General features: G+C 40.0%; 2 protein-coding genes across 4 annotated transcripts in view; both read left to right on the forward strand.

Annotated features, from left to right (window-relative positions):
* Positions 1–2720, forward strand: part of eml3 (EMAP like 3) — a 44591-nt gene extending 41871 nt beyond the window's left edge. For all 3 annotated transcript variants that reach the window (XM_026352300.1, XM_026352299.1, XM_026352301.1), the window contains one exon: positions 1796–2720. In XM_026352300.1, coding sequence (XP_026208085.1) covers positions 1796–2002 — 207 coding nt within the window. In that variant the 3' untranslated portion in view covers positions 2003–2720. The remainder of the gene's footprint in view (positions 1–1795) is intronic.
* Positions 2721–4120: 1400 nt separating this feature from the next.
* mta2 (metastasis associated 1 family, member 2) lies at positions 4121–24360 on the forward strand. The gene is made up of 18 exons (XM_026352914.1): positions 4121–4513; positions 12136–12203; positions 13302–13395; positions 16070–16187; positions 16498–16561; positions 16718–16835; positions 16972–17074; positions 17706–17805; positions 18053–18241; positions 18340–18414; positions 18502–18560; positions 18653–18753; positions 19170–19309; positions 19419–19647; positions 19767–19856; positions 19968–20086; positions 20685–20827; positions 21414–24360. The coding sequence occupies exons 1-18, from the start codon at positions 4486–4488 to the stop codon at positions 21565–21567; spliced, it is 1992 nt and encodes a 663-aa protein (XP_026208699.1). The 5' UTR covers positions 4121–4485; the 3' UTR covers positions 21568–24360.
* The last annotated feature ends 558 nt before the right edge of the window (positions 24361–24918 follow it).

Consider the following 24918-nt stretch of genomic DNA (forward strand, 5'->3'; position numbering starts at 1 on the left):
AATCAGGGGAAAGATAAGAGAAAGAAAAGTTGTCCACCTGGTGGAACATCTTTATCTATCTATTTAGTCATTAGTCAGACACTTTTATCTAAAGGTTGGAAACTAGAAACAGGTCAGTACGACTGGAGTCTTTCAGACGTAAGGATGGGGCAAGATTCAGTGTGTGGGTCCGAGCTCATTAAATTTGAACTCAGGTGAAGTGGAAAACTGTCCCGTGGTCTCATGAGTGATATAAACAGGTTGGGAGAAACATGCTGCCATCCAGACGATATCTTATCACGAAGCATTCTACATTTTCTGGAAATGGGATTTGTAGTTCAATGTTGTAAGGATGTAGCAAAATACAACTTGAGAATTCACATATGAACACATAATGGAATTAACGGTTACAGCCAGTATCGATATTTGTGCTGTAATGTAAAGTGCATCCAGAAAGGATTTACAGCAATTAACATTTTCCACATTTTGTTATGTAACAGCCTTATCCCAAAATGGATTAAATTTTTCCTCAGAATTTCACAAACAATACCCCATAATGACAACATGAAAGACGTTTATTTGAAATCTTTGCAATTTTATTAAAAATAAAAAAACAAAAAAATCACATGTACATAAGTATGCACAGCCTTTGTGTATTATTTTGTTGAAACACTTTAACACCAATTACAGCCTCAATTTTTTTTTATAATGATGCTAGAAGTCCAGCTAGAGTCTGGACCACTCAGGGACATTTGCAGAGTAGCCACTCTTTTGTTATCTTGGCTGTGTGCTTAGGGTCATTGTTGTCCTGTTAAATGATGAACTGTCGCCCCAGTCTGAGGTCCAGTGCTATCTGGAACACGTTTTCATCTGAGATGTCTCTGTACGTTGCTGCATTCCTCTTTCCTTCCATCCTGACTAGTCTCCCAGTTCTTGCTGCTGAAATACATCCCCACAGCATGATGCTGCCACCACCATGCTTCACTGAAGGGATGGTATTGGCCATGTGGCGAGCAATGCCTGGTTTTATCCAGACATGATGCCTGCATTCAGGGCAAAGACTTCCAATCTTTGTGTCATCAGACCAGAGAATCTTGTTTTTCATTGTCTGAGAGCCCTTCAGGTGCATTTTGGCAAACCTTTACCGAGGAGGTGTTTCCTTCTGACCACTCTACCATACAGGCCTGATTTATGGCGTGCTGCAGAGATGGTTGTTCATCTGAAACTTTCTCCTCTCTCCACAGAGAAATGCTGGAGCTCTTTTAAAGTGACCATGGTTCTTGGTCACTTCCCTGACTTAGGCCTTTCTGTCTCAATCACTCAGGGCTGCTCACTCTAGGAAGAGTCCTAGTGGTTCTCAACTTCTTTCATTTACAGATGATAAAGGCCAGTGTGCTACTTAAGATCTTCAATGCTGCAGAACTTGACAGAGCTTTTGAGAGTCATGGCAAACGCTGTGAACTTACTTGTACTTATGTACATGTCATTTTTTCAATTTTTTACTTTTCATAAATTTGCAAAGATTTCAAACAAACTTCTTTCACGTTTTCATTATGTGGTATTGTTTGAAGAATTTTGAGGAAAATAATGAATTTAATACATTTTGGAAGTGGAAAACGTTAAGTGCTGTGTAGACTTATAGACTGTATATATACAGAAATTTATTATTTTAGATGGCTCTTTTTCCATTCTAACTGGATGTAAAATATTAGGTTTCCGCAAGACAAAGAGGGGAAGTGGAGCTAGGATGTAATGTGGATTGTTACATAGTGTTGATCCAGAGATCCTAAGTCTCTTATCTTCCTTTCCTCTCTAGGCACCAAGCCACAAGTATGATGGCCACGGCAGCCACGTCACCAACGTCTGCTTCACCCACAGCGACTCCCACCTGCTCTCTATGGGAGGAAAGGACACCTGCATCCTCCAGTGGAAGGTGGTCGGAGGCAGTGCAGGCGATAGCAGGGACAGACTGGCCTCAGTCTCATCCAGTTCCACCAGCTCTCCAGAACCTGTCACCACCTAGGAAAGACTTGTGTTATTATGAGTGAGAGAAAGGAAAATGTTTACACGTAGAGAAAAAGAGGTGTCAGTCAGTGGAAAGCAGAAACTGTTATGGGCTAGGTCTGTCCTCCGTGGCACCACTGCAGCATCAGTTTCATACAGAACATGTAGAGGAATACTGTGCAGGAGGAATCGGCTCCATTAGAATTTTCTAATTCCACACCTCCATAGCCCTGTAAATCCTTGGTAAACTGAGCAGTGTGATACTTTCCATAAGTCGTAATATTTGTCATTTATTGGATATGTGGTGAGCGAGGATCATTAGAAGTGGTCATGTATGTTTGCAGGTACCAAACATTACTTGACTTCTGTGGCAAAGGACACTTTGGTCACAGTGAACATTCCTCATTTCTGAACATTTAGTCTAACTTGCTTAAGGATCGTTACCAAAGTGCTGCATTGTGGCCATCGTGCCTCTAAAAATGTTTGCATAATATTTTTTACATAATTGTCATACTTTACACAGTGCTCAGTAGACATCTCAGTTAATATTAAAACTGTTTTTATGTTTGCAGACTGTGATGAATGTGCTCCAGTTGAATTAACTTTCCAGACTAATTAATAACACATTTGAAAATGTATGACTTCAGTACAGTTTTGTAAGTATTTAAAATGACATTTGGGAATACTGTGATGCATCTCTCAAGCTCACAATAAATAACTGAAGACTGGAAAGTGCATTGTGTTTCAAGTGTCACTAGTGGGCAGTGCTGCTCTAGGAACTGTGCTGTGCTGTGCTGCATGTGGAGGAAACGCATGTGTTCAGTGTCCCAGACCAGGAAACCTCAGACTGAATTTTGTTAGTACAGTAGGAACTTGTTCATCCAGTCCAGTTTATGAAAGTTACAAACTTATTTACATATGAGAAGATAACAGGTAGGTGGGTCACTGGTAAAAGAAGTACTCAGATTTTAATCTGAAAATATTATAGATTATAAAGTACCTGTACAACATTGTAAAGTTACTTTCCTAAAAGTATATATATATATATATATATATATATATATATATATATATATATATATATATATATATATATATATATATATATATATAATATATAGTGTAAAAAGTATAATGATAATGAATGGATGCAACATTCTATTTGAAAAATATTACTGATGCTTTGACACGAAATTATCAATTTTAATTGAGCAGCTGGTTAAAATGGAGCTGAAACTTTCCAATGCATTGGGTATTTGTTCTTGAGGTTGGATTTACAGTAGCAGTAGTAATTAGCTTTCTACACTGCTCTTTAATATCAGAAGAGAGATTTGAGTAACAGTTTAGGAGAGAAAATACAATTTAACAATTGTTCAAATGCTCAGACCTTTTTAACATATGTTTCTGTTGAAATGCTAGTTTGATCTGTTTGCTATGGAAGCTTCTGCCAAGAAAAGGAAAAAAACTTAGGGTAATAGAGTCGCTTAAAAAAATCTAACGTAAGACACATGAATTCAAACTAAGTCCAATTTGGGAATTTTTGTGTTCAAAATCTGAGATAGCAAGTGAAAATAGATAATTAATTTTAATGTTAACCTTTAAAGAAATAGGTCAAAATTGCATAATATAGAGAGTAAGTCAAAAATAATTGAATAGGTGATTATTTAAATGAACAACACCACAATGACTCTAGTCTAAACATGTCAGTTACGATTTTGTGTTTATATCTTTTCTTTTTGGACATACTTCAGTGAGTCACAGGTAGGCTACACATATACACATATACACATATACACATACACACATATCTTGTTAGACATGTGGCCAGAAGGAGCCAGGAGTCGAACCGCTGACCCTGCGGTTCATGGACCACCGCTCCTGTGACATTTCTTACCTACAGACTACAATTCTTATGATAATGATTAAAGCGTTGAAGGAGTCGTGTAATTCTAATCCCCTTCTTTATGTAGATCTAGCAACAGTCTGCTTCATGCACATTATGTAATATGTGACTTTTCTTTTGATTTATTTATTGATCTCCGAAACCAGGAGCCGTGAAAACGTTGAGCGATAACGGAGATTGTCGACGATCTCCGAAGATGACGATGTAGTTACGAACGAAGGGGGGTTGGTGGAGTGTGTGTGCTGAACTGAGCGGAGGTGAAGAAGAGGAGGATGAAGCTGGGAGCGGAGGATGGGAGGAAGAGTGGAGTAAGAGACAGGCTAGCTGTTTGTGAATGAGTGAGTGAGGAAGACGAGAGGAAGGTCGTCGGAGGGACCGAAAACAAAGACTCGATTTTTTTTTCTGGGAATTAACCTCCGGAACATTACTAGCGGAAACTTTCAACTTTTTACCCGCCACATCTCGGTTGTTGTGCCCGGCCGGCTTTGTTTCACGGCGGGGGTGTCTGCGATAAATGAAGGATTAAAATAGATCAACATCGACCTTTTTACCTTAGCGGGGAATGCCCTAGGACTGTTTTTCAAAAAGGATACGAGAGAATGGCGGCTAACATGTATCGAGTGGGAGGTAAGGAATGTTTTACATTTTTAAGACACCCCCCCACACAACGTGATTGTTCGTTTCGACAGTAAGGTGGCTAGCTAGGCGCTAGCTGTCTGGTTAACTCGGTTAGCCGCTAACTAAAGCTAGCCCTGTCCTAGCGTCCATACGTGCATCCACTCTTGCATGAAACAACGTAAAATCTATTAAAGCATCCAACAATGTAATGCGACTTAAGCTAGTGGACAAATGTAAATGACTCCAGCTTTCTGACTTAATTTCTACTTGGTGGTTATTAGCCAAAGCTGCCCACTGCATTTTTTGGGCATATTGTTAATATACCCAGCATTATATAGCTACTTTGTGAGAATACGAACTTTTAAACATATTGTTGTGATATTATACTAGTTTCCTGTGCCACAATTTCCCGTGGTAGGTGGCTGCTGATCACCGTAAACACGTTCTGAAGCTTGACATTTAACTTCAAATAAATGCAGTCTGGTGGACAACACAGTTTGCATCATTGTACTTGTAGTTGCAAGTCGGCAAAGCAACCGTAAATTGTCACATTTTCTGACGTGTAGCGTTAGCTAAATACGGAAACGTCATGGAAGTGAACACCATGCTAGTTAGCATTAGCTGGTAGCTGTTGATAGGTCGGCGTTCAACTATTTCTAGCGTCTGTGTTAGCAAGCTATAGCTGGTCAGCTAGCTTTGTCGGCGGGGTGGGTTAATTTCATTATCACCTCCGCCATATCACTTCAAATGCAGCGGTTAGCCGTGGCAGCTAGCATCGACTGCTAAGTTGTGTTAGCTCACCGCCGAGCACTGTATGTAGTTTTTTGTTAGCCGGCTCAATAACTTCATGTAATACTAGCTGTTAATTGTTTTTTTTCTTTATTACGACTAATTACTCCGTATTGCAAAGTTCACCGTGGGTTCTTATGAAACACTGGCACGTGAAAATGTAAAATGGCATTATTTAAGCTAAAAAAAAGTTTGCAACAATTTCAGTGTTTGTGGTACATCAGAATGAAGACACTTCATCGCTACGGTGGATGGAAGCGGAGCATCCGAGCAAAATAAAGTTATATAACTAACGTTAGTTTTCATTTCACCTGGTGAAGCTGTGATGCAACTAAATGTTGCAGATTTAACCCCACTCATTTGCTGAGTTAATTATTTTGACAAGAAATGAAAAGCCAGCAGCTGCCAGCTAGATTGCCTCCAGTGTATTTTATGTTTTATGTCTCCTGCGATTTGTAGAGGGTGCTTGTTAGCTGTCGCCTCTGTATTGTCTGTAAGCATTTGTGGATGTTAAGAGTTCACTGTACCTTTACACAGTCTGTTGTAGCAGAGTCAGTGGCTGTACTGACAGTGAGACGGTGCGACAGGCTAATCGCTGTGTTAGGTCACGTTAGAGTGTGTAGGCGATTTGGGCCATAGTGATTAAACACTACACTGCTAAATATGCTGCATAACCCAGTGCTTAACGTCTTAAGACATTTGTAGACCAATAACTAACTGAAAAATATCTACGGTCGAGCACAAAATTCAACATATACAGGATTGCAAACATTTTCAGTAACAAATGCATTCAGTTTTGACATTTAACTTGCCTTTACATGGAGCATTCCCTTCAAGAAACAACTTAAAGTTGTTCCCAGAAATGTTTCTACCTTTTCTGTAATAGTAACAATTTGCTATGATTCAAAAATCATATGTGTAAAATGAGGTGTTTGTATCTCGGCTTTTTGCAAAAACACTGGTTTACTGCATCTCAAGTGTAGTGGGATTTCCCACAGCAGGAAAATGGTATGATGGGGCAAATACAACATTACAGTGTAATTCTAAGTCTAGGCCATGTTTCCTCTAGTTTACTGACAATCCAAAGATGTGCAATTAGGTTAATCTGTGACTTTAAGTTGACTGTATGTGTGAATGTGAGAGTGAATGGCTGCGTATCTGGAACGGATGTAATGGATGGATAATTAGATAGAATATCGGCCTCACTTATAATGTTGTTAATCTGTCCGAACAAGTTCATATTTCTGAAGCAAGTGCCAATGGATTTTGTGTTCAATAAGAATTTCTTTGGTGCACCTGCTGATGCAGGCAGTTGTGTAGGAGTGAGCGCTTGTAGTACCAGTCCTCCAGAAGCAGACTGTGTTCAACCTGCATGTACGATCATTAACTACCAAGAGATTAGTCAAAGGGCTTCCTCCTCTTCATTCACCCTTAAGCACTCGGCCCACTGTGCCACTCCAGCTGCACACGTCCACAAGAAACACTCACAGCTGCCTCAGCAACTCCTTAGCACACACTTCCTCTCATCTTTTCTTCTGCTGCTACATTTAAAGCCCAGGAAGTGTCATAAAGGAGAAAAACGGCACAAATTAAGTAATCTGCACGCAGGGATAACTTAATCCATGCTCTCATCTCGATTTTTTGCTTTTGCTGTCAGACTCTTTCAAGCTCAATTTTCCCCTTCTGACAGCTCAAATAAAACCACAGAGTCACTATAGTATTGGCAAACTGCCTCTTCAATTAACAGAACAACGTCTCAACATTAGACTTTCATACATTTTACATATTGAGATCGATCTGTAAATATTACTCAGCAATTAAGTCACAGTTTGGGTTTTCGTTGGTGGAGATGCACACAGACAGACCCAATCTAAATTACAAAATACTTACATAGGATCAAAGGTACAGTATTACACTTTTACAGAGTTTTTATGATTCTGACTTTATATACTATGATGGATTTGAAATAAAACAATCAACATGTGATCAGAATGACTTTTAGATTTATTTTCAGAGGTTTCACCAAATGTAGCATTTACAATTGAATATATACAGCAATTTTTAACAGAGTATCCCCTTTTGGGGGGGGTCAAAGGTATTTAAGACAACTGACTGACAAGAAGTTAATTAAACGGGTGCAGTCGATGCCCTTAAAGACAAATGAAGCAGATAAGAAGTCTGGAGTTGATATCGGGTAGTAAGTTGGCATTTGGCAGCTGTTTGACTGGACGTCAGAATATGAAGTTCAACAAGATCTCAATGTGAGTGAAGGAGGCTTAAGGTTCGGGAAAAAAACAAATCTATGAGAGTGATAGCAGAAGTCTTTAGTTGTGGCTAAACATTTTTAAAAAGAAAAAAGCACTGATGAGCATAATGAACAACCTCAAAAGGCCTATAAAACCACAGAAGACAACTAAATTGGGTTATTGTAATCTTTTCATTGGCAAAGGAAAACCCTTTTCAACATCAACAGAAGTCAATAATACTGTGGAGAAGGTCAAAATCTACAGTCAAGAGACGCCATCATGCATATAAATATATGGTGCAAACCGCTGGTAACATTCAAGATCAGGAAAGCCAGATTAGACTTTGCCAAAAAAGTCTTCCATGTTCTGAAATCAATTTTGTTTATATTGATGAAACCAAGATGAACTTGTACCAGAATGACAGGAAGATAAAAGTATAGAGAAGGAAAGGAGCAGCTCATGATCCAAAGCATACCACACAATTTCTTTTTTTAAATGATTTTAGAACAATGTATGCTGACCATCTTATTACATTTTCTATACATTAAATGCATTATGAGATAATTAGGGGAAGGGTCTTTCTAAGTGAAGGAGATGATCCAAAAAAATTATGGCCCAAGATCTTGCACCTAAATGCCTGATGCCCACCCTAAACTAGGAGACACTCATTTGGTTCCCCTGCAGTGTCATGCAAACATGAAATTTGTAAAGTTGAAGAGATACAACTCTACAAACATAAATGCGTTTTGTAATATGGATGAGGTGTCTGTCCGTGCGTACCTTCCCTAACAAAAACTTTAATGGTCCCAGTAATGTTGATCTGCTGTATCTAGAAGTCAAGTGTATGAAAGCCTAACGTTCAGACGTTGCTGTATGAGCTGAAGAGGCAATTCAGCTATGCTATAGTGATTTTGTGGCTGCCAGGGAGCCACAGACTGAGCATAAAAGAGGCAAAAACAAAACAAATATACATGATTTGCACCTTCAACTTTGTAATTTGTGTGCATGACACAGATAAAAACTATCTGATCTCTTTTATCAGGTGATATGATCATGCTCTTGGTTGTTTTCATCAGCAGGGTAGACTATGATCTCTGATGCCCAATGTGTTTTATTTTCTAGATCACTGAACTCCCTGATTGATACCGTCATCTGGTGTCAGCACTGGTAGAACATGATCATTCTTTAATTTGCCTCACTCCAACCTTGTCTTTAGAACTTGAATAATTAATATCAGGGACATGAAAGGGCAAATCCCCTTTTGGTGCTTTAGCCTATGTTATGTAATGTGGTGATGTTGTATTGCTTCAATGTGAAGTAAGTGCTACTTCTCCGGTCGGGTAAAGAGCAAGAAATCCCCTCCCCGTCTGAATCCCTCCTTCTCCATCTCTTCTTGTGGTGATGCATCAGAAAGCCACGGATATTCTCCCAAGGCTCTCTGTCCCCGCTTGTGGGAGTACCAGATGGAGCTTGACATGAAGCCACACTGCTGTGTAGAACTGCATTATAAGCTACAAGGAAGTACTGTATCTGTGGTAGTGCTGTGACAGGTAGCTTTGATCAGTAGGAAGTGTAATGACTGATAGTCTCTCAGTTCAAGCTGCCAGCTGCTGGTATAGTGAGCCTATTTAAAAAGAACAAACAAACAAAAAAAAAAAACAGAAGAACCCAGGACAATGTACAATGACCTCTTGTTAATTAAGAATCAATTTATGCTACTGGGTAGCACTAACTGATGTGCAATGTCATCACCAAACTAGATATACATGTTCAGATGGTATATGTTTTTTCATCTCTATTTTATTATTACAGGTAACATTTTTATTATTGTGAAATATGCTAATCTGTGTAGATAATAAGAAAAATAATAAAATGTATTAATGGGCGCCTATCATGACACTCAAGGTCACTATACAGATAAAGACAAAATTACACTGTTGAAATATATTAAGTCAAGGAGACCATACAGGTCACTGTACAGATAAAATTTAATTTAAATTAAAAAGTTATAAGTAGGGAAAAAAATACAAAAATGGAAAAATAAGTTAACAACTAAACATTTGCAGCATCAACCGTTCTTTTTCAGGCTTTCCAAACATGGACAGTATAAAAGCCTGAAGAGATGATTTTTGAGCACAAATAGTGTATTCTTGTTTCTTCGAGTCCACCTGCATCATGATGCCAACATTTAAATGTTTGTTAACCAGTAGGTAAATTCCCCAGCTCAGGGGCAGTAATGTAGCTCCTGATGTGCTCCATGTGTGAACACTCAACTCTGCAAACAGCTACATTATCTGCCCTGTCAGCTCATCTGACATCTCTGCTGCTTTTGGCTATCCCAGTAGCCTCCTAACCTTTGGACATGCAGATATCTCTTAAACAGACACATAAGCTTCTCTGGATGACCACTTTATCCACATCAGGGCCAGAACATCAACTGTTGATACCGGAAACTAAGTTTAGCTTCTGGATTTGGTTCCAGTAGGCCGTTGGATATTTGATATGGCAGTAGGGGCATAGTCTGTGTACATCTAACTACAATCTAACCATTTTCCAATGAACCTGTTTCGCTCTCTGTCACATTAACAAGTGCCCAGTGGACATGTAGATGCTTGTTTAGAAAAGTTGGAAACTTGTATGTTCTCAAAATGTATATATTTGCTGCTGATGATCTGTCTATATGATGGATTGTTGGTATTTGGTCCCACCTTAGGGAATAGGGATGTGTGTATTTTTCACTAAACCGTCGCTATTCTGACATTTGATCAGTTGGTTAATTAACATAACTGACAGTTGATCAATAACAACAGTGATTGTTAGTTTTTGCCTTAAGGACTTTTTTTTACCATAAGCTGACACAATTGACACAGTGCTGAGATTCTAGAGCACATTCATAGCACGTGCCCGTTACAGTGAGAACACTGAGAGACAATTAGATAATTGTCTAATCTAAGGTGCCTTGAGGTATATAAATAACTATATATCTATTGGGGATGTTATGATACTGAAACCATGACCGAAACCATACAAACAGTCACAGTCTTGTAGGTTCCGTAAGACAGCGCTTCAATACCCACAGTTCCTCTAACATAATTAGTGATGTAAAAAAGCTAATTTTTCAGTTATCAATTAAGGCTATAGCACACATAAATTACATAAATAATTATTGTTCAAAGTTAGGACAAGATGTATATTTTGTAGCCCAGGTATTATGTATATGTATGTTCAAGTCCCACTGATAACTGCATACTCCATAAAGTACATAGAGATTTTCTAACTGTAAGGTTGTTTTTAAAACACTCACCTAAATTCTGAAGGTATAAGAACCTTGTACACTCTAGGTAGTTGGACTCGCACTGCAGTTCAGTCCAGGAAAAGCATAAATTATTTAGTTTCTCAGGGGTGACAGTTTCCTCATCCTCCAACAGTCTCCATGTATTGCTTTATGGGGAGTGTTTGGAGTGTTGGCACTGTGATTCGAATGTGTCACACGAGAGGCACACTATCAGGGGCTGTACAGTATTGTTTGTAAATATTACTTATTACACCGCCCTTTTTTGTTCCCTTTAAGTTTGATGTGATCAATCTTATGTGAAAAGCTTTTTGAAGTTTTAAAGTAATAATTTTCCACCCCACACAAAAACCTTAAAAAAAAGTAGTGAAAACTGAACTGAATGGTGGTTTTGGAGCTGTTTTACTGCAATTAGTTGTCCATCTATCAAATACCCTGGTCCAGAGCTGCACTGAGCTAGAATATGCAGACTTTGACTTGTCGGTGCAGCTGCTATGCTAGCAACTATATTCAGATGGATAATTGTTCATCCTTTCAAGTAATGGGATGGATGATGATGATGTACAGATTAGCTTGAAATTTGCTATGGATATTTATGGTGCCCAAAGCAAGATACCTCCTGCTCCATCTACTTACACATCTATATTTCAAAATGATGTTATTATACTTCTTCTAATTTTCTTTATATGTTTTTGTGTAAATATGTAATTCTTGACTTCTTCTTTTGTATCAAAGCGAAAATAAAAAAGAAAACTTTTGAGTCATAAAAGAGAAGGAAGCTGAAACATGGCAGTGCAAGAGAAGTCTTACTGGAGCATTACCATAGCTGCATGCTCTGGGTAACACCCCATAATGTGTGCAATTGTGACATTAACTTCTAACTATAGCTTCTGCGTTAAATTAGATGATGACATCACATAAATTCTCTGTGCCGTTTACTCATGTTACACCAGTCGCTTACTGAGCTGGCAGAATCTGGCTCTCCTAACAGTTCTGCAGTGTTATAGGGACAAGGCTTCCAATTAGAGATGTGTGTCAGGGTGAATTGGTGCCTTCCTATCCATCAGGTTAGCCAGAATTTGCTCAGTTCTGCCATTGCACCCACAAACTGTGTGCAGAGCTGATGAGATTGAATATCTGTAGTGGTGTGGTGTCAGTCCAGAGCATGCCTGAACTGTCAGAGGACCAGCTTAATGTGTAAATAGACCTGTAATTTTGTTAGCAGAACGTGGTGTGTATGAGGTGTGTGTGTTTGATGTATGTGAGTGAACACAGTCTAATCTTTATTCTGTTGTTTCTTCCAGACTATGTGTACTTTGAGAACTCCTCCAGCAACCCTTACCTGATCCGCAGAATAGAGGAGCTCAACAAGGTTGGTTGTCTTCTCCTTTTCTTTTGACAGTGTTGCATGTTTAACAAATACTCGAGGGTGGTGATGAGTGACAGGCTAACGTGGCTCCAGTCAGCAATACTGTACATTCATGCTACTTCCCTCATGCCAACAGGACACTGTTGATAAACAGCTACTGTAATGACAAGACACCGGTAAATGAGCCACTTGCATAACAGCAGCAGCATTTGACTTGTTTCCCAGTCAAAAGATTAAGCTCATTTATGTAACGCTCTTGCACTGATGGGTCCTGTGCTGAGCACCAGGAGGACTACATTGTCCTGTGTGCTGTTGGCAGCTTAGCATAATGAATGGATAGTAAAAGAGAGAGAGATGCAGGCCCAGACTGGAATGTGGAAGGTGCATAAATCTTAATGTGTTAATGTTTTTATTTTTTTATTTTTTATTTTTTAAATGTCACATCACAGTACTGATATGGGTGATCTGGCCTATAGATAATTTAGCAGTTATTTTAATCAGCATGGACAATGCACAATCTGAACTGCAGTCTTTCTTCTGGATTTTGAAAGATTCTGAATTTTGATGGTCCAATCAGTTCAACATCATGTACATGAGCAAACTGGTGAGGGTCCTAAAAGGTCTTAGCAAACAAGTTGGTCAAATGAAGGCAGGTCTCCAGGTCACTGAATTAACCTCAATTAGCCACAATTGATCTGTGCCGTACTTTGACAATTCACAATCTGCAGAATGCAAAGCTGCTCCCTGAAAGTTTTGTCTACAAGAATGTCAAAACTCAACAGTCACCAACACCGGTGCCCTCAAATAATTTTTCACAATGAAGTCTGTAATAGCTGCTGAAAGAGAAGGGCCCATAGAAAGCTTAGAAATGTCTGCTCAGCACCTATGGGAAGTTTTGGGCGGTCGTATTAGACAGCGCTCTTTATACCATCATCAAAACACCAAATGAGAGAATATGTTTTGATGGCCACTATTTGCGACCACAGCAGCTTTAGTGCCAATCTCTGAAACTCTACTGCATGGATAGAACAAGACCTTCCTTTTGTGGCAGAATACTAGACTTGTGGCCCTAATGCACAACCTCTGACCTTTCACTTACAGACAGCCAACGGGAATGTTGAGGCAAAGGTGGTTTGTCTGTTCAGGAGGCGAGACATCTCAGGCAACCTCAACACTTTGGCCGACAGCAATGCAAGTGAGTAGCAACCAAAGAGCCAGACAAGCTCTCAGCTCTTTGTATTGAGAGCCAGTATGATACGGCTCACTACCTTTAATGAAGCTGCTCCTCATTGTGTTTCACTTTAAAACCTCAAAGCACCTCTTCAGCTTTAATGTTGGAAGCTGCACAGAGACTGTTTCAGGGTTAAAGGGGAACCATCACAGTTGTCTAAGGCTCAGAGCTGAAACTAGTTTGGAGAGGGATTTGTGTAACAGAGCAGCTGTGTGTGTTGATTACTTCATCTTTCTTGAGTTTCCTGAGTAATCGTCTACTTAAATCACTTCTCTCCTTTAAAAAAAAAAAATTCATTTATTGCAAGCTTTCTTAAATTATAATTTAAGAAGAAAGGGGCACACTACCCACCCCAATCATCTTATCGGCTGAGTTTGTGCCAAGTAGGTGCTAAGGGAATACTGAAGCCTGAACAAATTCACTCATTACCCCCACCTCAACATCATCATCATCATCCCTTTGCTCCCCCTCCCTCATCCTGGGCCGCATTGCTCCAGACAAAGGCATCTACACACTGACTCAGATTCGCTTCAACTCAAAATGAACTAATTAACGCTCTCTCCTTTTTTTCTGGCACCACACACAGACACTGTGTGGCATAGACTAAATACAGTCATGATACTGTGATCAGATGTTGTCGTTTCCTCTAACAGAAAGCTTTTTATTCTTTGAAAGGCACTAAAACCATACTTGACATCTAAACAACGGCTAAACTGTAAAAGTATTTAAAAAGGCCAATATTTGGTAAGAACTAGGCCATGAAATCGGTGTTTTGTCCCCTCACGCTTCTAACGGATTATTATGAAGTACATATGTGAGCGATTTGTTTTTGTCTGTCTAGTCTGTCTCATTTGTGTACTAATGTAGCTTGTTTAACACATGTAGGAAATGATGAGAAAGCTGAGAACTCGTAATTTATCAAAATGCCTGTTAGAGTCATAAACTTTCAAAATGGTGATCATTTAAGCTCCAATCCATTTTTATGTTTTAATCATGGCAAGCTAGCTGACTAATCGCTAAATACATAATGTTGAGTAATTGTTAAAAAATTGCGATCTCAGTATTGACCAAACTAGTCATGAATATGGCCTTGGCCATAATCAAGCAACCTGAACTCTTTCTGACTGGATTGAGATAGTTTTCCGTTTTGTCTAAATTTCTGACTCTAATCCTAGTCCCACAGGTAGGCACAGTGACTGCTGTGATGGACTAGGTGAGGAAGTCTGCAAACCAGCCCTGATACAGAGAATAAATGTCTGAGCTCTTTAGACTTTAATTTCAGAGTTGTGTACTATATACTGACTGACTGCAACACTAGCTCAGTCTACATAGTGTGTCTCTAGTCTAGCCTGGGGGAATATGTTCCCTTATGTTACTTATTTGAACAGTTTTTATAAAACATTTACCCGCAAAGAAGTAAGCATGGTTCAATTGGGATTGGTGTGTAACGAAACACTCCCCAGGTTGAGGTTGCAACATCCAACAATGAAGATGTGTACAGGCGCTTCCTCTCTGCTGCTCATTTGTACCAAACCTCACTTTATCTGCTTCACTTTTTTCCATCACTTCCCCTCCTGTTTTCCTCCTTCTACACACACACACACACACACACACATACATATATACCCATCAGTTCTGTGTGTGAGAACAAAAGGCCCTTGATGTGTCCCAGAAGGCCATAGCGCACAATTAGTTAATTCTGACTTTCTTATGTCTTTGCCAGAGCTAAGAAAGTGTGTGTGTGTGTGTGTGTGTCTGTGTGTGTGTGTGTCTGTGTGCTTGCATGTAGAAGGAGTATGTTACTGCTTTGCTGTGTGTGGTTTAAGTCCTATCTATCCTGCTAGTATCCCTCTGGTTTATTCTTTGTGTTTGTGTGTGAGTGTGTGTGCGCGTTGGGGTGGGGGGTGGGGGGGTAGGTTGTGGAGGGAGCTGGGGATACATGTTGGGGGGGGATGGGCACCTCAGGTTGGGTACACAGGGTTTCCTCCTTTGTTTGGCAGGGACTAGCCGGACAGGAGGAGGAGGAGCGAGGGGGGTGAGAGGTTAAAAGAAAAGGGGTGTGGCTTAAGGTACTGTCCTTCTAACTCACTGTGTGTGAGTGTCTCTCTCTCTCTCCTGTGCCCTCACTGACAGGGTTTCCTGTGGCTGAGTGCAGGGGCGGAGTCCACAAAGATGGAGCTATGTAGTCCCTCCCCTCCAGCTTGCAACAAATTACTCACCAGGCTGAAATTAGGAATGCGCAATCTAGTGGCCAAAGACACATACACACACAGCTGATTTTATTCATTTAATTTTCACATCTCTTATAATTGGTTATCATTAAAAGAGATGCTTTGAACGTCAGTTAGTTTGAAAATGTCCACTGTCTTTGGTTCTCTTGCATGCATGATCTCCAGCCTAAATGAGGACAATTCTTATAGACATTACACCGGGAACACTGAGGACCAGATTTTTCTCTGATCTAATCATTTAATGACCTCTCAACTTTTACAAATGTGCTCTAACAGAAGACAGTCTTTGGCTGTCACTGTCTGTAGTTTGTAAGCCTCTAGGTAATTTTTGGAATCTTGTATATAAGTTTCTATCTTCGAATGATGGTGTGTGGTGTGATTTTTGTCATGTGATAATGTGCCTGTAGGAGAATTTGAGGAGGAGTCGAAGCAGCCACCGCTCACTGAACAACACAAACACCAGCTCAAGCACAGAGAACTCTTCCTGTCGCGGCAGTTTGAATCTCTACCTGCTACTCACATACGGTACGTTTGTTTTCTAACAAGAGCTGCACTTCAGTTCAAACTTGCACAGCCTGTGTCCACCATTAGGACTGAGCTGCTCAGTAAGCTGATTCTCAGATAGGTAGGCTGTGATCTGTTCAAACCCAAACACACACTTTCTATTTTAGAGAGAGTCTGTTGGGATGTTGTTTTCATTTTCACCTCTGTTCCACTGTGCATGTTTTTATCTGGCATTTGATAAGTGTTTTGGTTTGTTAACTTTTTTTATAGCCTAACTATTGTGTCCAGTGTGTACATCATGCTGTCTGAATGCTCCTTACTTTGCCCACAGGGGAAAATGCAATGTCACCCTCCTCAATGAGACAGATGTGTTAGCCAGCTACCTGGACAAAGAGGTAAGGCCGCTGTTCATTTGTCAATCTCACCACTTCAACACCAATTTATTCATGTTTTGTACAATTCCACATTCTAGAAAGAAAGACTCTGTGACATAGCAGGAGCACACAGCATTAGGTGAGTTGTTGTAATATTTTTCTGTGGGTTCTGTTTAGGACTGTTTCTTCTACTCACTGGTATTCGACCCAGTTCAGAAGACTCTACTGGCAGACCAGGGCGAGATCCGCGTGGGCTCTAAGTACCAGGCCGAGATCCCCGACAAGTTAACTGAGGGTGAGCAGTACAATTTGTGTTGAACACGCAGAGCAAACAATATCCTTCCAGAATCCACTTGTGAAAATGCTAATTAAAGCAAAAACTGTGAAGAGTTCACCTTTCTAAGCTTGAATCCATTTCCTCTTTGTGTCAGGTGAATCAGACAACCGGGTCCAAGAGAAGTTGGAGACCAAGGTGTGGGACCCCAGCAACCAGCTCAAAGACCCACAGATCGACCAGTTCCTGGTAGTGGCGAGGTAACGTTGCTCTGTCATCTCTAGACCACTTGCATCATCCTTATCGCCTATCACAGATGTCATTGCCATGGCAACTTGTGACCTCATATTTTTTTTTAAAAATGCATAAAATTTGGAAGAAAGTGCAATTTCTTGTTAAATGTGTTGTGATCAGTGTTGTAATAAGAGCATATTGTTATTAGACCAGTACGCAAAATACCAGAGATTAATTATACTTTAAAACATAATGTTTTAGCAGTGTGGTATGGTACCAAGAATAAATATGTGGGTGTTGAGTCATGGCAACTGGACTTCTTTCTTAGAAGCTACTTCGACTAGTTTCACTGATAAAATATTGAAACGTTTCAGCCTAACAAGAAGGAAGTACAGTTGTCATGACTCAACTTCCGGATAACTTCACCTGGATGACTGAGAATCTTCAGCAACAAGATTAAATATGTATTGAAAGAGTTGTTTTTAAGGAAAATTACATAAAGTTAGATTTTGGTGGGAATCATCCTGCTGCTGGTTCACTAGCCAAATATTTAATCAAACTTTTATACAGTTACACACACACACACACACACACACAACTGAATAAACAATGTTCTTGTTTTAGGTTCAGTATTGATATATAACATGTATGTTTTAGAGCTGTGGGGACATTTGCTCGAGCACTGGACTGTAGCAGCTCCATCCGCCAGCCCAGCCTCCACATGAGTGCAGCAGCAGCCTCCAGAGACATCACATTGGTGAGACAGATACACACACTAACAATCCAGACCAAGCTTTCAGTGTGAGTGGTGTGTGATGTCACATGTCAAATGGGACACATTCTGAATTATTAGCTGATCTTGGATTATCTTCCTAAAATATATCATCTTCCTACCAATATATCATACTATGGCAGTATTTATAGTTCTATTAGTGTCCACTAAGGAGAACTGAAGCTCTAACGTTCCACCACTCTTCTCATTCTTACTTTCTCTCTGTTGTTAGTTCCACGCTATGGACACTTTGCAGAAGAACAACTATGATCTGGCCAAAGCCATGTCCACCCTGGTTCCTCAGGGAGGTCCAGTCCTTTGCCGTGACGAGATGGAGGAGTGGAGTGCTTCAGAGGCCATGCTGTTTGAAGAGGCTCTAGAGAAATATGGCAAAGACTTCAACGACATCCGCCAGGACTTTGTAAGTGTTTGAGTCCGATGGACAGTTGAACTGAACTATTCTGTATCTAGTCTATACGTCAACATCTGGTTTAATACTCAATTTGTTTCCTTCCTCAGCTGCCCTGGAAGTCTCTAGCCAGTGTGGTCCAGTTCTACTACATGTGGAAAACTACTGACCGCTATATCCAACAGGTGGGACAAAAGCATAAATACCGTTTCGGTCCTGACAACATGTTTCAATCAAGATTCTAACATCCCCAAACTTTCTCTCTCTATCAGAAACGACTAAAGGCAGCAGAGGCAGACAGCAAGCTGAAGCAGGTGTACATCCCCACCTAGTGAGTGTTACTGTCAACTGCTACACAAAGTGCCTTCCCATCATTAGAACAATCTCTGTCTTACAACTCCACCTTCTCTGTTAACTTTACAGCACCAAACCCAACCCCAACCAGATCATGGTGCCTGGAAGCAAGCCTGGAATGAACGGGGCATCAGGCTTTCAGAAAGGACTCAGCTGTGAGAGCTGCCACAGTGAGTACACACATACGCTTACGGGACATCTGAAAGAAAAAATGAGTACAGGACTTTGTTATTCCTTGAACATGACTAACAAAATCCTTTAAAATTAAATTTTTTTCATTAAAAGTTATATATTCATCACACTGTTTACAACCAAAGTTTCATGCACATTACTATTAGTAGAAATCCACCTTAAACATCATTGGTGCAGCCAGTTATTGTAGAAGTGATGTCATAAGTTAACTTTGTGGATGTTTGAGTGCATGTCACCTATAGAAAGCTGTAGACCTCAGTGCCATTTCAGAATCCATCTATAATTCCAAAGCAGATCACTAAACCAATTCAGTGAATGATGGACACGTATCACTGGTTTCATCAATATATGTGTCAAGTATCCACCTTTAACGCAGATTCTCTTGTCAACCCAGCGGCCCAGTCTCCTCAGTGGTATGCTTGGGGGCCTCCAAATATGCAGTGCAGACTGTGTGCCTCCTGCTGGATTTATTGGAAGAAGTATGGAGGACTGAAGACCCCCACACAGCTAGAGGGTGCTGCTCGAGCTGGTTCTGTACGTATTACTCCTTGTAGTCTGATCCTTTTTTTTCCACTGTGTTCAAACTGATTAAAGCCACTACAGAAGTAAACCATGTCCCTTAAATGAATACATCCTCATTCAGGAGTCAGGTCCCCGCGGGCACATGACGCGCCAGGAGGTTCAGGGCATGTCGCCATTCACCCGCAATGAGGGTCGAGCCAAGCTGCTCGCCAAGAACCGCCAGACATTCATACTGCAGACCACCAAGCTGACCCGCATTGCTCGGCGGGTGTGTGAGGACATCCTGCAGCCTCGTCGCGCGGCGCGACGACCCTACGCCTCCATCAACGCCAATGCTGTCAAGGCTGAGTGTATGCACGCACACACATGCATACATCCACAATACGTTGATTGTTTCACTGATTAGGATAGTCAGTTACATGTATGTACATGTGCTCAAACATTTGATTGGACATGTCTCTGTTTTCAGGTATGATCAGGCTGCCCAAAGCCACAAAAACACCGCAAAAAAGCAAGTTGGTGCCTCGACAGTCTCTGGCCACTATAGTGAAGGATTTAGGTAAGAGTAAGTGATGTGACAGCACTCGTTGTCAAACATGCTGAGTGTTTACCTTCTCTCTCCTCTGTACTATGATTGATGTTATTGATGAGTTACATCGTGTCTCTGCAGCCATCTCTGCTCCTCTGAAACTGAAGGCGTCCAGAGGACCCCCAACACCCATCAACAGAAACCAGGCCAGTCAGCCTCGGGTGGGCCAAAGCCTACTGGGAAAGAGAGGGTTTGACAGCGTCAGTAAAACAACCACACACACACACACACACACACACACACACTCTGTTCACAACACTGTTAGCATATTATTTGATAAAATTAATAAATGGTAAGTGGTACTCAACGCACTTTTACACTACTTCGCATTTACCCATTCACATACACAAGCACACGCACTCGCACACCGACACACACAGCTGCCGTGCAACTGACCTGACTCACCGGGGCACCTTGGGATGAGTATCATGCCCAAGGACACTTTGGTATAAGACAGAAGGAGCTGGGAATCGAACAGTTGATCCCTTGATTAGTAGACAACTGCTCTACCTAGCGCAGTCCAACTAGCTTTACAGAACCAGCATCTGCCTGATTAACTGTATAATCTGTGCCCAAACTTCACACACTCATAATTCATACAAGACACTTTCTGAACTTCCTTTTAGACACCTGGCATAACATGACATGATAAGTAAAAGAGAGGGGCTAACAGACAACTAATACCCACTGTTATAAGCATAGCCTGTATGTTGCACCTACATCTTAGCTACACATGTGCATGATGTGAGCATCAGGACTTAGTTTGAAACAACATAATTGGTCTTTTTTGGTTCACAGGCTGCAGGAGTTCCTTATCCAGCCAACGGGAGACCGTACACTTCAGGCACAAGGACCACCTCTCAGTCGGTCATTAAACGGCAGAAGGTCAGTCATGGGGAGGCACCCAACCCTGTGGTGTTTGTGGCTACAAAGGACACCAGGTAAGTTTCACTCTCTCACTTCTATTAATTAAAACCCTATCTTAGAACTTTAGGTCATCTGAATTTGTTTGGGTGACACATCATTATGGATGTAGGAACATATTTGCCTCATCCAAGTTTTACTGGACTTTGCATCAGTTTCTACTGGTTAAGTCAAAGGCACATAGTTGATGCTGGTCTCACTTGTGTTAAACCAAATTCAAAACTATCCAATATTAATTCAAATAATATTAGCAAGGTCCATCGTTTCAGAATTCTTGAAATGCCAAATAGAAAAAAGGAACCAGTGTCACATGTTCTACAGTAACAGGTCATTGTTTGCACTTAAGCGGCTTGTGTATACAGTTCATTTATTTCCTGTTAGAGACCACATCAACTAGGAAGTTAGCTTTACTGTCAGAGTTAAAATGTATTGTGGTGTGGTATATGCCACAAGTCTGCTTGAATACAGCTTGCACCAATTTTTTCATATTTTTCATCTAGATGTTCATTGAGGGTCCACTTAGTAGCTTTAATCCTTTTTATTTTACAGTTAAAGACCGTGATGTTTTTTTTTTTTATTTTTTTTTTTTTTGTGGTCAACCAGGGCTCTGAGGAAACATCTGACCCAGTCAGAAATGCGTCGGGCAGCAAGAAAACCACACCTCCTGGTCCGGATCAAGCTGCCGCCACCCCCACGCTCCCTGCCTATGCCTCTGCTCCCCTCTAGCACCAGCGAACCCATTGTTCTGGAAGACTGAGGCCAAGGAAAGAAATCTCTGACTGTCTTTTATTTTCCCTTTTTCAGTGTCATTTTTCATGTCCTCGGTTATGATGTTCAACACACACACAAACACATTCAGCACACACACAAGCACTTAGATGACTGGACATTTCCGTCATATTAAACAAGCAGACACACTGACACACAACACCTTGGGCTCTGTAGTATTTTTTTTCCAGAGTTATTTTGCTCCCTTTTTAATGCCACCTGTTTTTAAACGTGTAATTTAAATCAAGGTATTTCTCATCCTGAAGCATCTGTGATAAAGCACACTTTGTTTTTCCTCCATGATACTATCTTGGTGTAAATATATGCATCATTTATGGAGTGACAACCACACTTTGTGAGGCAAATTGTGTGGGAATAGGACACAGTGTGAGACAGTTGTAGCAGCCCAAAGGTCTAGTTTGATCTTATTTGAACATGTCACTCATAAACTCCTTAGTTCATTCCAGCAGGAAAAATCTGCCTCGCCATCATTGCTAGCTGCACATGGTCATAGGTCTGAGGAGACATGTTGATAGAGCTGCCCTCAGTTGTGAATACAGTGTATGACCAATCTACTGCCATTTTATTTTTTCTCTGACTTGTTTCTGTAACGTCATCTTTTTCCATCGTTAGTCATGAGCCAAAAAGAAGCCTGTTATTTAAAGGGTTAATAAATCCACAGTCAAAGCCTATTTGCACCTTGAACTATAATCTGTACAGAAGTCTTTCAGTGTCAAAAATATGGAGTGAGCATAAAACAACTTCAACTGTGTTTAAGTCAAGGTTCGATGGTGTGGAAGGACAGATCAAAACTACAGAGAGCGACAACATAGAGGGTATTCAGAATTTTAAAATTGTGAATATGTAAACTGAGTTTTGGATGGTGGACTGCTCAAAAAGCTGAAGTGCCACACTATTAGAACCCGACTTCTAATAGTTTTTTTTTTTTCTTTTTTCTTGTAGAGCTGTAACTATTATTGTCATTACTGATTAATCTGCCAATTATGTTCTTAATTAATGAAGAAATTGTCATTGAAATGTAAATTCTCCAAAAGCTCAAGTTGACATCTTTAGAGTGGGTTTTCTTCAACAGCAGTCCCAAACCCATTGATTTTAAGGTTAGTATGTCTTTATTAATGAGTCAATTTAATTTAGCTGGGATCAATTATTCATTTTTTAGACTAACTGGTTCAGCCTTCAACCACACATAGCCCATTCACTCATTGTTTAACTCTTCTCTTGCGTTCAGTTTCTATCTAAACACAGGTCAGAATAGAGCATGTATGTTGTATAATTGTTTTTAATTTTTAAATTACATCCACATACATTGCTTGTTAATTAAGGCTTAAATAGGTGTTAATTGTTCTTTAGCATTCAGAATATATTGAAGCAGTTGGGGGGGAAATTGACCAAATTTAAAACTAAATACAACAAGATTGTGGCATGTTCAGTGAATTGTTGGTTTTCTGTAGTTTGTACAGGCTGAACTGAATCCTGACTCAGAACATACTTATCCTGACTTAACAGCTTTAAATTGTTTTGAGCTCACTTGATAGTTTTGTCATTATTAACTCTCTGTATACTCTCATCACAGTAGTCATTTCTGTAAGAATCTGAAGTAGTGAAGAGAGACAGTGAAGAACCCTCGCTCCTGTTCTCTTAATCTCACCCCAAGATGATTGTGTGGGCAGTCGAAGCTTGTTACTATTTATGTTTAGGAGTGCAAGAGGGATCAAAAGTAATTTGAGGAAATTCCAGTGACTGTGGCTACCATGGATTTGCACAAGTTACTGTGTGACTTTCCAACATGGGAGATTAAATTCAGCTGTGACATATTGTGCTTGAGAGTGCTGAAGTCCAAAATGAAGCCATAATGTGTAAGAAAAAAGTTCTATTGTGAGTATACACTCTTAATCCTGAGGTCATGTTAGACTAAAGTCACGGCATTGTTAATGATGTACTGTTTGGTTGGTTTGAATGAAACTGAACTAACTATGTTACTGGTCTGTTGAAGAAGTAGGAATATGTCAAATGTATGGTTAGGCCAAAAATTGAGTTCTGAAGTTAAAAAAAATGGGGTAAAATCAAACTTTGACTTGTTCTCCAAATATGGATTAATTCTGAACAATTTTCATATGGCCTTAATTCTCTTCTGTAAATGTCCGATGATGCAGGACAAGAGTGATGTTTGTGATTGGGTATGCCAAATCTTCAGCTGTTCGAGCTTGTGCTTTCATTTGCTTAGTTTATTTTAGTTTCCCATTTGTACTACTATGAAAGGGTGAGTACTTAATGCAAGTTGTTAATTGGGTAATTATAATTCCTGTGTATCCCCACAGCAATGGGGGTTGGGGTGGGGGGGGTTACACTGGTTTTATAAGCAAGTTTGGTCCCAATGTGGACTTTGTAATATTTCTCACAAAAAAAGAAATTGAAGTGTTGTTTGCAGCAAATAGTAATCAGTGTAAAGAAAAGTGGAGAACTGGCATATTGGAAACTTTTTTACATCAGAAGTGTGTAATTCTGCTCCATTGTTGTGGAGATGGCTCTAATAGGCTACTGTACATGTGAAACATTACTCTCCTTCATAGGGTGGGTGGGCTGGGAAGTTTGATCCGGGGCGACATTCAAAAGAAACAGGGTGCTGAATTTTGTATGATGGAGAGACAAACATGCTACAATTGAAACTTTTTCTCAAGTGTTTTTTAATCCAATGTCTCTGTATCCTTTAATGTATCTTGATAAGAAAAGAAATAAAGATTTTTTTCTTTGTGGTCAGTCATAGGCTCATTTGTCACTTGTGTTTCTTTAGTTTCTCCTCAGGCAGCTAACAAAGAGGAATGTCCTTGATATGGTTAGATAGCAAACTTCACTTCATGTTTTGATGGATGTACCATAATGGAGCACTACAGAAATGTGCTTGGTCAGCATTTTGAGGCAAATGTGTAATCATATTTAATGAAATATTCCTGAATTAAATTCTACTTTTCATGCACTTTTATTTTGGCAAAGTTGTACAATGACTTTATATGTGAATTTCTTGTGTACGACAGTTAGAGGAAATTTTTTGGTCATCTGTGTACCTATCAGACGGCTTTTCATTAGCTTACTTTGAACTACTTCCGAGTGAGGTGTTAAATTCCACTAATCTCAAATGGAGCTGGGCTGCAAACCTTGAAATGTGGATTCACTGCCACGGGATGTTGATTGAGTCTTATGGCAGCCAGCCGGAAGTAATGAAACAAAACAGGAAGAAGCTTTAGTGGTGGAGGTTAACCTGTGTTTTAACCAGTGTTAACCTGTGTTTTAACCTGTGTTAACCTGTGTTTTAACCTGTGTT

This window comes from Anabas testudineus, chromosome 18 (genome assembly GCF_900324465.2).
Source record: "Anabas testudineus chromosome 18, fAnaTes1.2, whole genome shotgun sequence".
NCBI lineage: Eukaryota > Metazoa > Chordata > Actinopteri > Anabantiformes > Anabantidae > Anabas > Anabas testudineus.

Excerpts from the sequence above, each read along its gene's own strand:
- mta2 (XM_026352914.1), top strand. The coding sequence starts at position 4,486 with ATGGCGGCTAACATGTATCGAGTGGGAG. Across the intron at positions 19,648-19,766 it reads CAATGCTGTCAAGGCTGAGT|GTATGATCAGGCTGCCCAAA; the intron begins GTATGCACGCAC and ends CTCTGTTTTCAG. Across the intron at positions 19,857-19,967 it reads CACTATAGTGAAGGATTTAG|CCATCTCTGCTCCTCTGAAA; the intron begins GTAAGAGTAAGT and ends GTGTCTCTGCAG.